Consider the following 12673-nt stretch of genomic DNA (forward strand, 5'->3'; position numbering starts at 1 on the left):
CAACTCACTATTGTTGCGTTGTGATGCTGTATGTAGGGGAGGGGCCAGAGAGGGAACAATCCTGCTTGCTTGGCTCTTGACCAGCTTCCATCCACTTCCTCTGCTATCCACAAGCAAATTGGGTCCTTCTGGTGCTGATTCCTGGGTGGGTGCACTTGTGTACATTCTAGGACCCTGTGGTCTCTCCAAGGAACTCTCCTGTGAGGCTAGGAGTTTCTCCCGCCACCTCAACCCCCACAGGTTTTTTCAGTCAGAGGTTTTGAGGCTTTATTTCTCCCCACTGGAACCCTGGGTTGTGCGGTCTGTCTTGTTCCCCAGTTGTTTCTACCAGTTTATCTGCATGCAAATATGGGACTGCCCACTCTGCCAGCCACCTCCTTGCCCATCCTGTTCCTCCAGCAGCTGCCTTGCCATTTGTCCTCTCTGCCCCAGCTGGTCTTCGCCCCTCCTACTGGTCTTCGCCCCTCCTACTGGTCTGAATGAATGATGTTTTTTTTTTTAACTCCTTGGTTGTTGGACTTCCATATAGTTCAATTTTCTAGTTATGGTTACTTTTTCCTTTTAAATTTGTTGTCCTTCTTTTGGTTGTGGGAGGAGGTAAAGTGTATTTACCTATGCCTCCATCTTGCCCGGAAGTCCTCTATATTTAAATTGATTTTTGATAGTTACATATTTATTGCCATTTTATTCTTTCAACTATGCTCTTCTGTTGTTGTTGTCATCTTCTTCTCCTGCTTCTCCATCTCTTCCTTCTCCTTCTCCTTTTACTTCTCCATTTTCTTCTCCCCCTCCTCGTCCTCTTCCTCCTCTTCTCTTATGGTTTCCCTGTGATGTGGATGTTGGTACCCTTCATGTTTTCCCAAAGGTTCCTTAAACTATGCTGATGTTTTAAAACTCTTCCTTTTTTCTGCTCTGATTGGGTCGGTTTTTTTCTACCTTGTTTTCTAAATTGCTGATTCAGTCTTCTGCTTAATTTAATCTACTGTTTATTCCTTCCAGTGTATCTTCATTTCAGATATTGTATTTTTCATTTCTGATTGGTTTTTATGGCTTCTGTGCCCTCTTTCATGCTGTTTGAACATCCTTCTAACTATTACTTTGATTTCTATATCTGATAAATTGGTTGCTTTATTTCATTTAGCTCTTTTTCTAGAGATTTCTTTTGTTCTTTCATTTGGAGCCTGTTTCTTTGTCTCCCTATTTTGGCTGTCTCTTTGTGTCTATGTATGATACAGATCTGCTATTACTCCCAGTCTTTGTGGGGTGGCCTTATATAGTAGGTGTTCTGTGGGGTCCAGTGGTGCAGTCTCCAGGAATGTCTCTCGTGTGGGTTATTGGGCTCTCCTGTTGTAATTGAACGTGGATTGTTATTGGCCCATTTGTGTGTAGGATTGACCAGTAGGCTGCCTGACAGTGAGGCTCAACCCCGACCATGGCATGCGGCTGCTGTGCAGGTGGTGACCACACGAAGTGGAATTTGCCTCAGCAGGTTTTGGTGCCTGCCGAAGTCTCCCTTTGGATATGCCGCTTGTGAAGCCTTTTTGATCTTTCTTCGATGTAGTCTGAAGCTTGCCACTGGTTGTGTTGTTTCTGGGCCTCTTGGGAGGGATTCTGGTTTGGACCAATGTCAGATGCTACCTGTGACTGGCCCTGGGCGACCTGTTTGGAGCAGTCTCAATGTTTCTTCCTCTGTCATCCCTGGTTATGAGATTTCTCTTCAGCTTGTCTTCAGTCAGTCATTCAGGTCCTGGCAGTAGATGACTGCAGGTCACCTGCTCCTCTGCCGTCTTGGATTCTATTTAGATTTACTTGAATAAATACTTTTTTCATTTTTATATGCAGTTAGGACAATTTCTAAGGTTGTACATGGTTGCTTTTATATAACTTTCACCAATTATAGTTGTTTCCTGTGGATCGAGTTCACAGAGCTCCACATGCTGCCATTCCTAAAACAGGGAGGTTTGGAATTCCAGGGAAAACTCACCGAAGTCCACCCAATACAAAGCGAGAAGACAGTGGGGTGCGGTGGGCCCCTGCTGGTACCTGCATGGGTCCATGTCTGCAGGCAGACCCTGTGTAGACTGCTCTGGAATCGTGCTGCACTGGGCCATGCTGAGACAATCTGAGTCCCGGCAAGGCAGTCCGAGTCTTCGCACCATAATGTTGGTGGCGAGAACAGTAGGAAGGAATTCAGAGTCAAGACTCCAACTCTAAGAGAAAGTTTTTTTAGAAAGTCACAAGGTAGAAGAAGTCAGCAGTAGAAGAACTGGGCTCAGGAAACAAGTTACAGAAGCAAAAGAAGGTACTTGGAGCTCAGAAGAGAGAAGAATGTAGTGAACCTTTTTTAAACAGCTTTGGGTGGAAGCAGGCAAAGAGGAAAAATGGGAATATCTTTATTAGTGTCAACAGTAAAATAAAGGAAAAAAATAAAAATAGAAATGTGAAAGAAAGCTTTCGGGTATTATTTTCTCTGAGTGATTGCACTAGTGTTTTGTTTGTAGACACTAGGCAAAAAGTTTGTAGCTGTCACAGATCATGACCTTTTCCAAATATTAATTGTTGTGGTTTTACTGTTAGAGAGAGAGAGAAAGAGAGGTAGAGAGAGGTTGAGAGAGAGAGAGACAGAGAGAGGGAGGTTGAGAGAGAGAGAGAGACAGAGAGAGAGGTTGGGGGAGAGAGAGAGAGAGAGGTTGAGAGAGAGGTTGAGAGAGGGAGGTTGAGAGAGAGAGAGACAGAGAGAGACAAAGGTTGGGAGAGAGAGAGAGAGAGAGAGAGAGAGAGAGAAAAGGAGAGGCTGAGAGAGAGGCTCAGAGAGGGAGGTTGAAGGAGACAGAGAGAGGTTGGGAGAGAGCAGGAGGACGGTAAATGTGAGAGAGGCGCTGCCTCTCATTTTGGTGAACAGCATGACACTCCAACCAAATGAACCACCTGGCCAGGGCAGTAGTCTCTTTTTGCTTTGAAAAAGTATTTGTTTCTACCACAAGTTTTAAATATTTAATAAATTAAGCATCAATATCTTTTAATAGATTGTAAATAATTTATAAAGGTTGATGTTATTTATATTTTAAAGTTACTGCATCTAGTACCTAAAATGAAGCATATTAGTATTATAGTTTCTACTTAAGGGAAAAGGAGTTTATAATTATGCCTTTAATTCACAAAGAAAATAAATGATATGTTGGTGGAGATAGCCAGTAGACACCTTGAAATATGAATCCAGATTCAGGAGATGCATGGTAGTTATAAAAAGAAAATTTGAAGGTATTTTCTTATGAGTGGTCATGGAAGCTGTGGGAGAAGATCAGCGTGTGAAAGCCCAGAATACGAGGTCTGAGGCTAGAGGTTGGGAAACAACAGCATTTAGGGAGTTAGTGGTCAGTTAAAATGTGTATAGAGTCCATTCTTTAAAAATTAAATATTAGTAATATATTAGAAAAAGTGGAAGAAACAATGTAGAGTTTAGTATTTTTTTTCAATTAGCAAATAGTGATAGTCGTAATTTTTAAATCTCTTAAGATTTACATAATAGTGAAATCTTTACTCTGAAATTATACATTTTGGACTCAATTGTATAATCAGTTTTTCAAAAAACATTTAATGAAGTAAGAACATACAGTGATTATGCATACACATACACACATACATATATATGATACATATATATAGAATGAAGATCTATAATCATAAATATATCTTCATCTCAATGGTTTAACTTTATTTGCTCCATTTTTTTCTCTTTCCAACTGATCCAAGCATTTATCCATCATCCCTTTATCTGTCCATCTGTCCGTCCATCCATCCATCCATCCATCCATCCATCTTTCCCAGTCTCCCTTACTCCCTTTATAGAATTAAACATGCTTTGCCAGCCAGTTCCTGACACCTTGTAAGAGGGCAGTTTGCTTAAATCTTAATCGCATCACTGTGGGGTTCTGCAAAAGCTTTGAAGTTGTTTCCAGGGCTGCTTAAAAAATGTGTGCCACGGTGAACTGAGATCCTAGTAACTAAGCAGGCAGCTTTGATGACATCTAGTTTATCTCTAGGTGGGCTGGTAAGATCTCGTCTTCTCTTTCTTTTTCTAGGAAGTGCTCTGTTTGTGGTGCAGAAAGTTGTTCTAATGGGTTTTGTTGAGTAGAATTGCTATGGAATTTGCTTTGATTTTTAGTATTAGTTTACATAAATTAAAACTGGGGTGTCAAAAAATGGACATGGATTAAAATATCAGAAGCTGCATATTTATTTTAAGAATACATATGGGTTGAATTGTTAAATTGCGCTGTTATAGTTTTGAAATTCCTAAGCCAGTTATGACCAAAATGAATACATTTTGTATTTTATATATAGTACGTGAGTAGATAGGAATATTATATATATATATATATGTGAGTAAAAGAATACCGTGTGTTTTGTCTATAATTCTTGGCATCTCCATGTTCAGTGTCATGTTACCTTCACAGGATGAGAATTAATTTACTTCGCAGCCTTCTGAAAAATTTACTCTGTGTTAAACACTGTATGTAGGAGGTTATGATCATCGACTCTTCCTGTAGACTAGAAGTTTATCTCATTCATTTTTATACATTAAGGAAGTAATTTTATACTCTTATTAAACATTCTGACAGATGGAGATCTATTTTACCTTGAAAGACTTTTGAGATGATCAGATAGCATCTCCTAGTCAATGGTTTCAATGTTTAGGAATTGTCACTACGGGGTTTTTTTTTTTTTTTTGGTTAGGATTTTAGGCACCACCAGAGAATGATGCTATAGTATATAAAACTGTTCTCATTTCCAACTCCAATCAGTGTATTATTAGCTAGTTTAGTTTCATTTTTGCATATGTGAAGCCTTTGTCACATCAGATTAGATATACTAGGGTCATTATATTTTTCTTTAATCTCTAATTTCTACTCATTTTTAGAAGAAATAAATACTTTTATAAGTATATCTAGAATATATATTTATAATTTAGAACTTACACTATTTCTACTGTACTCTCTAGTAACCTTAGTTATGAAATGTGTTACATACATTGTCATTCAAACGTTTGAGAAGGTTAGCTAAAAGAATATATACATTAGAGTTTCCAAAATAAAAAGCATTATTGCTCATCTAATGAGATACCATAATCTCATTAGATGAAATTAATACCTGAACTTTCTGCATAATGTGAGGATTCCTTTTAATCTACTAAGATGTTAAGAAAGTGTAACTATTTTAATATTTTCCCATAGGAATAGTGATACTCTGATTACACAAAGTTTTGATAGCAGTGGCTCTTAATGCTTTTTTAGGTAGTACCCCGTGATGTGCACGCCCACTGAAATATATGCAACTCTAAGAGAGTCACCTCTTTCCCTTATCAAAAAAAAGACAAAAAATTTTATGGTTTAAAGAAATACTTGACTAATTGAGGTTTACCAATCTTTTAATCTAGTTATTCTCAGCAGAATAGGAGTATTTGTGTATCAAAATCTTCTGTGAAATTTAAGTTATTGTCCTTCTTGACCCTATCCCGTCCTCTTTAGGCCTTTGCCACCTTTTGTTCTAACTGGCCCTTCCCCCTTCCCCATCACGCTTGTAGCAGTGTTTTAGTATATAACTCAGTTTCCGGAAAGAAACTACTTACTACAAAGGGAGTGACCGGTTTGTCTTCAGTCTTAGGCTAGATATAGTCGAGTGTTAAATAATAAAATAGTACTTACTTAACTTGTCGGTTTCTTAAGATTCTGAGCATCTCTGGAGAAGTGATGGGACACATTACTGTTCTCTTGCCCTGCCCCTGTCATTGACACTGGAAAGGAGATTGAAGATTGCGCCCCAGGGAAACCTACCAAAAAGAGCCTGGCCACATGATCCAACATGTCATGCCCTTCACAGGACATGTCCTCTCATTCTTCTGATGGCAGGAACTGGGTTAGAATTTAGGTAAATCTGGGAAGGAGATAATTTTCATTATTTGGGAATGATAAATTGAAAATTGTGACCAGAATAGGACATAATCTAGGGACACTATATCCTCTGCTTTTTTCCTCAATAGTAAGAATATGTCAAGGATTTATTCATTCTCAAAGCATAGAAGCCTGTTAGGATACCTTATTAAAAAGTGAACAGATTGCAGAATTTAAAGGTAATTGAGTAAGACTTTCTGTTGTAGAAGCAGTGCATTAGGAAGAACACGAAACTGTGGAGTCAGAGTAACTGACTTTTAATTCCAGTTTGTCTTTGTGCGACTTTTATATATTTTTAAAGATTTATTTATTTATTTATTTATTTTTAGAGAGAGGGGAAGGGAGGGGTAAAGAGAGGGAGAGAAACATAAATGTGTGGTTGCCTCTTGTGTGCCCCCTACTGGGGACCTGGCCTGCAACCCAGGCGTGTGCCCTGACTGGGAATCGAGCCAGTGACCCTTTGGTTTGAAGGCCGGTGCTCAATCCACTGAGCCACACCAGTCAGGGCGACTTTTATATTTTGAAGGAAACCACTTCTCTGATTCTTGGTTTTTAGTAGAGTGAGGATAATAGTATCTGCATTACACTTCATAGGACTATTTGGGTTTTTTTGCTTAAAAATTTTGTTTTCGACTACAGTTTACATTCAGTATTATTTTGCATTAGTTTGAGGTGTACAGCATAGTTGTTAGACAACCATATACTACAGGACTATTGAAAGGGTAACATCTGATTTCAAAATACTGATTATACCTTATAAATTGTTCAACTTCATGCAAATATAAGATAATCTGGTCACATCTTTGCTTGTTAATACATTGGTATCTTTAATTGACCATCCCTCTGTTTAGTGGCTCTCTTTTGTGATTATATTTCTATAATATGTGTCTATAATGTGTTCCTCTTTATAAGCCTGGGTTCTAGGAACACCTTGTTTAGTCATTTCACTCTTTGTTTCGTGCCCATTAGGGGCCAGGTACTGTTGACCATTGTGAAAATGTAGAGGTAAACAAGATAATCTGCCCTTGGTAGTTAAAGATGAACATTTGTATCATCAGAGAGGTGGAAGCTAGTGATTGAAACTGTATCTGCATTGAGTATTAGAGACAGAATTAGATTAGTGGAACACAGGTTTTTAAAGATGGCATTATACAGTGGCTCACTTCATACTGACATGAATTAGCAGGCACCACCACTGAAATTACAGAAATATTTTCATTTTGGTTTTATAATTAAGAATATTATTTTGTTCTTTATATATAATTAGCTTTTAGTAAGAGTCGGTTTCACTTGAGAAGGATTTATCTTTTCTGTATATGTGTTACTCCTGGGTATTGATGTTACCTAATTTTTCTTTCTATAATTTATTTGAAATAAGTATTGTTAGAACATCTTTGACTTAGAATTTGATACATTGAAAGACTGGTAAAGATTAGTAGAAACAATTTCAATTCATATATAGAAATCATAGAAAAGAAAAGCTAACAGGGATCTTACAGATCATCTTATCAGTGATTTTAAAATTCTTTTTAGAAGAACAATGGAATTCTTCTGTTCTGCTGAGGTGCATTAGAGCCTGCTGAAGAGGGCTTTGTGGGGGTGGGGCGGAGGGCATGGTGTGCTCAGTGGGTGTGCCCAGGTTGCCTTCCCCTTTCAACTAGAGTAGATCCAGTATGATGTTTATATTGTATATTGGTGATAAATGAAAGATTTTTAAGATAATTTTTATGTTTAAAAATGTAAGTTAGAAAACTGGTCTCGTTCCCTATTTTAATGACATAGAGTACCAGAGAATTAAAGTTAACTGGAACCCTGATTTCCTAACTTCACTTCACCGTTATTCAGGTAAATCATACTGCCTCTATGTGACTTTGATAATATTAGAAATCTTATTAATCCATTTTAAATAATGAACAGTCCGGACTAGGTGTGACTGGATCTGACATCAAGAATATTTCATTGGCAATGTTGCTATCCATACCTGGAAAATTGGTACTTGTTTTATATACGAACTATTTGTTTTCTTTGAATACTAAAAATGTTTATAATTGAAACTCAAGTAAGTTTTTATCATTTTCAGAATTTATTATTTTTACTTTTCCCTTAAACTGTTTTGTTTCTTCTTAAACTCATAAAACATTAAACACCCCTTTCCTAGAGAATAAGATGTGCTTCATTCATGATCTGTGCAGGATAAGTTAAATAAAGAGGTTAAAGGCATGAAATTGTCCCTATTTTTGAGTTTCGAGCTGAAATCTCATTAAACAGACTTGGTAAATATACAGTTTTCCTGTAAATTGTTTATAGAACTTCTGTGTGTTTTGGCATTACATGGTTCACTTAGGCCTGACCTCTCACTTAACAAGGAAGGTAAAAGCCAAGGTGATTTAGTACGAGCTGTAATCACATCTAAGGAACAATTGTATTGTGTGTGAAACAAATCAAAGACCCGATTTTTTGGAAAAAATTAGTGTTTAGTTAGAATTGTTCTGGCTTTGACTTTGTGGTAAGATGAATTCCTTAGGATCTTTATTAAGTTTAGAATTCTCTGCCATAAATATAGATTAGCAGTTTTCATCTCATGATACACATAAACTAATTACTAAAATTTTGCAGCACACCAGAAAATGTATTATATATTTTGCCAATCTGACAGAAAAAATAGATATAATTTTGATTCATTCACACCAACAGCTGTTGCTGTGTTGCCTGTTGTCATTTTTTATTTGACAATCTAAGGGAAAAGAGACCAGTGCCCCTGACTAAGTAGTCAGGTATTGCATGTTTTAAAAATTCTTGGGGCATACCAGTTGCAAATCTCTGATACATACTAATAGCAAATTGTAATATTCTTCCTAGTAATAACTAATAACAAGGCAATAACAATTTTTAAAATTGAGATATAATTGACCTATAAGATATGATAGTTTAAGGGGTACAACATAATGATTTGATATTACTAAATACTGTGAAATGATTCCCACAAGTCTGGTTAACAATTACTAGGCACTTTGTTGGCCCTGGCTGGTGTGACTCAATGGATTGAGTGCTGGCCTGCAAACCAAAGGGTTGCCAGTTCAATTCCCAGTCAGGGCACATGCCTGGGTTGCAGGCCAGGTCCCCGGTAGGGGTTGCATGAGAGGCAACCACATGGTGATGTTTCCCTCTCTTTCTCCCTCCCTTCTCTTCTCTAAAAATAAATAAAATCTTTAAAAAATAAAAAACAAAAACCAAATTAGTAGGCAATTGTAATTTTAAAGAGTTTAAATTAATGAAAGCTAAGCAAAATGACTTGTAGAATCTATTTAGATTCAACTATTGGGGTACTGAAAACTTAGCTCAGAATAATCTACCCCTTTTTCTCAACTCCTGATCATTATTTTGATAGATTTTTCAAAACTGATAAAGTGATTATTAAGTCAAGTTAATGCTTAATCTCATCTCTTTCTTTTTAAAAATTATTTTCAGGAGAGGGCTGCTCACAATTTATATGGCTAACTTGGTAAGTAATTTTTTTCTTTTTGCTTTTGAGGATTTTCCATGTGCTTTTTAATATTTTCTTTTTTTAAATCAAGTTCCCTTAAAAAAGAGAAAAGAAAGGGCATCTGCTTAAGTTTGAGGATATTTTGTGTTTCCATTTTAAAGGGTAAACTTGGATGTCTGAGAGAGCCTCCATGCCGTCGGCTTTATTCCTCTCATACATGACTGAAGTCCACCTATTTCAGGTGCAAAGTGATCCACAGCCCTGTGCCCTTTGTGACTTTTTTAAAAGCATAGATCTTATTTATTTATTTATCTATTTATTTTTATTGTACTTTCTCCATTGCCATTTATCCCTCTTATGCCCTCTTCCACCTTCCTCCCCTCTCCTACAGTCACCACTCTGTCGTTCCTATCCATGAGTGCTTTTCCTTTTTTGCTCCATCCCTCTATCCCCCCAAAGCTATAGGTCTTCATCTTTGATAGGATCTATGTTTGTGTATCTCTATACATCCTTAAATGGACACATTATGTTTCTGTTGTCATTTCTTATGGGAAAAACGATGTGAGGATGAGCTGTCACGAGGCACATTTTTCTTGTCCATCAGGACAGCAGTGGTTCTGTCATCAAACACTGAGTCTGTGTGAGAAAATAGTTAGCCAGGCTCAAATTTCTAAGTTTACAGAAGTGAAATCAGTGTTAACGAGTCTGATATTCTTTATGGTAAATGTATACTCAAAATTACATAATTTTCATTGTCAAGTTCATATTTGAATACATATTTATATTAATGTGAAATAAGCCAGTTGGTGAAAGATAAATACCATATGACCTCACCTGTAAGAGGAATCTAACAAACAAAATAAACTAATGAGCAAAATAGAATCAGAGTTATGGAACCATGGAACAGTCTGACAGCGAGCAGAGGGGTGTGGGGAGGGGGATAATGGTGGAAGACTTTGAATGAATGGTGGTCATTCATACAAAGAACATGTATGAGTGACCCATGGGCATGGACAACAGTGGGGATTGACTGTGGGAATGGGGGTGGGGTGGGCTGGGCAGAGGAGGACAAAGGGAAAAATTGGGACAACTGTAATAGAATAAAAATAAAAAATTAAAAAATATATTTTAAGGTTCAGAATTAAAAGGCAGCATTGACAAATTTAACTAAAAGATATATAATTATTTATTTAGCTAGTGATAAATCCTTGAATTCTGTAACAAGAGAATATAATTCAGAGTTATATTTACCAACTCAGTTCAGTTACAAACAAAATGTAATTTCTGCTGTGAACTTACCACGTGTCAGTGACTGTGTAATATGCCAGTAGGCAACATCGAGACAGTCTTTGTACTTACGGAGTTTGCTGTCTAATGGAGAAGTCACAATAGAAATAATGTTTGGAATGGATTAAAAGATGAATAATACGGTGCTGTGGGAACCATATCAGCATCAAATTATTCTGGTGCTAGTTTCAGCCCTTATTTTTTTAAAATCTTAAAAATATGCCTGCATACTAGAATGAATTTGAATTTTAATGTTTCTTTTTTCTTTTAACCATGCACATGCTTTTTTATACTACTGCATGGTATATACTTTAATAACCAAATACTGTGTATATTTTACATACTTATCTCTGAAGTCTAAGTAAACTTTCACAAACTTTCTTTGTGTGTTCTGGTTTAGATTGTAAATTCCTGAAGAGAAGGTCTTTGACTTTGATACAATCAATTTGGAGAGTGCCCTTAAAATGTTGTAATATTTTCAGATTGAACTTTTTATTTTGAAATAATCATGGATTAATATGCAGTTGTAAGAAATAATAGAGAAATCTGATGTAGCCTCTACTCAGTTTCTCTCAGTAGTAATGTCTTTCAAAACTGCAGTAGTATCAAAATTAGGATATTTACATTGGTATGTACTGTAGTTAAGGTGGAGAACATTTCCTTCCCCACAAGGATCCCTCATGTTGCCCTTTTGTAACTAATCTCCTTCTCTCTTACTCTTACCACCCCTCCTCCCAGTTAACCTCTGGCCTCTAATCTCTTCTTTATTCCTCTGATTCTGTAATTTCTATAGTCCTTTTAAGAATGGTATGTAAATAGAGCCATACAGTATATACTATTTGTGATTAGCTGTTCACTCAGCATAATTTTCTAGAGATTTATTTAAGTCATTGGCACATGTCTCTAGTTCATTCCTCTTTATTGCTGAATAGTGTTCCATGGTATGGCTATATTAATTTGTTTAACTATTCACCCATTGGGGAACATCTGGCTTGTTTCCGGTTTTTGGCTATTGCATATAAAGCTGCTATAAATATTCACATGCAGCTTTTTGTGTGAATGTTTTTATTTTTCTAGGATAATTGCCCAGGAGTGTGATTGCCAGGTCATATGGTAGTTGCTGTTGGTTTTTAAAGAAATTTTTAAACTGTTTTCCCGAGTGGCTATACTATGTTGTTTTGATAGGGTGTCCAATCTAGAATAAACCTTTGGATACCTAGTTCTTTATAAATGGAAAACTTCTTTGGGGGAGGAGCATTTGTCTGTTGAGTAGATTTTTTACTCTCCGTGCAGATTAATAAAATTCAGCATTAGAATATTAGAAAAGTTTTCCAGAAAATGCAGAATATGAATTGGTCTTTTATCCTTTGTCAGTCAGTCATAAAGGGTCTGTAATTCAAAAATTTAATGAGATCAAAGGCTTTATGCATGGATTTTTGAGTATTTCTAAAGAAAAGTAAATCTGTACATGATATATTCTGGATACTAATGATAATCTAATAAGCTTCATCTTCCCTTTATCTCAATAGAACTTTTTATATATACTGCTACTATTTAACTATTGTTATAGTAACAGGGTGATTGGTTCAGAATAGGTAAGAATTTAAATATTTTCAGAGATACCAAATTTAGCCTTAAGAAATAACTTTGTTTTATAACTTTGTTGTGTTGCTTATTAAATTAAGTTAACATTGTTGGTTTATACCATTAACAACAAAACTCCTAAATGCTGGAGGCTTTTACTTTAAAAAGTTATGTATTGTAACTAGGTATGTGTTTCTGATCTGGAAAGTACAGGAAGGCATAAATAAGAAAGTAAAAGTCTATAATTCTACCATATAGCAATTACTAACATTTTAGTGTTTATATTTTCTTTTCCTCCAGTTTATGTACATAAATACACATAGATGTACATTCACATTTCACATTGTATACCAATTTTTGTGAAATG

General features: G+C 36.2%; 1 protein-coding gene across 3 annotated transcripts in view; it reads left to right on the plus strand.

Annotated features, from left to right (window-relative positions):
* The window catches only part of TMEM135 (transmembrane protein 135), a 237586-nt gene that overhangs the window by 32733 nt on the left and 192180 nt on the right, over positions 1-12673 (plus strand). For 2 of the 3 annotated variants that reach the window (XM_071221474.1, XM_024572837.4), the window contains exon 4: positions 9420-9453. The exons of the other annotated variant lie outside the window; for it this stretch is intronic. In XM_071221474.1, the coding sequence (XP_071077575.1) occupies positions 9420-9453 (34 nt within the window). The remainder of the gene's footprint in view (positions 1-9419; positions 9454-12673) is intronic. 3 annotated transcript variants of the gene reach the window in all.

Source organism: Desmodus rotundus, chromosome 5, assembly GCF_022682495.2.
Source record: "Desmodus rotundus isolate HL8 chromosome 5, HLdesRot8A.1, whole genome shotgun sequence".
In the NCBI taxonomy this organism is placed as follows: domain Eukaryota; kingdom Metazoa; phylum Chordata; class Mammalia; order Chiroptera; family Phyllostomidae; genus Desmodus; species Desmodus rotundus.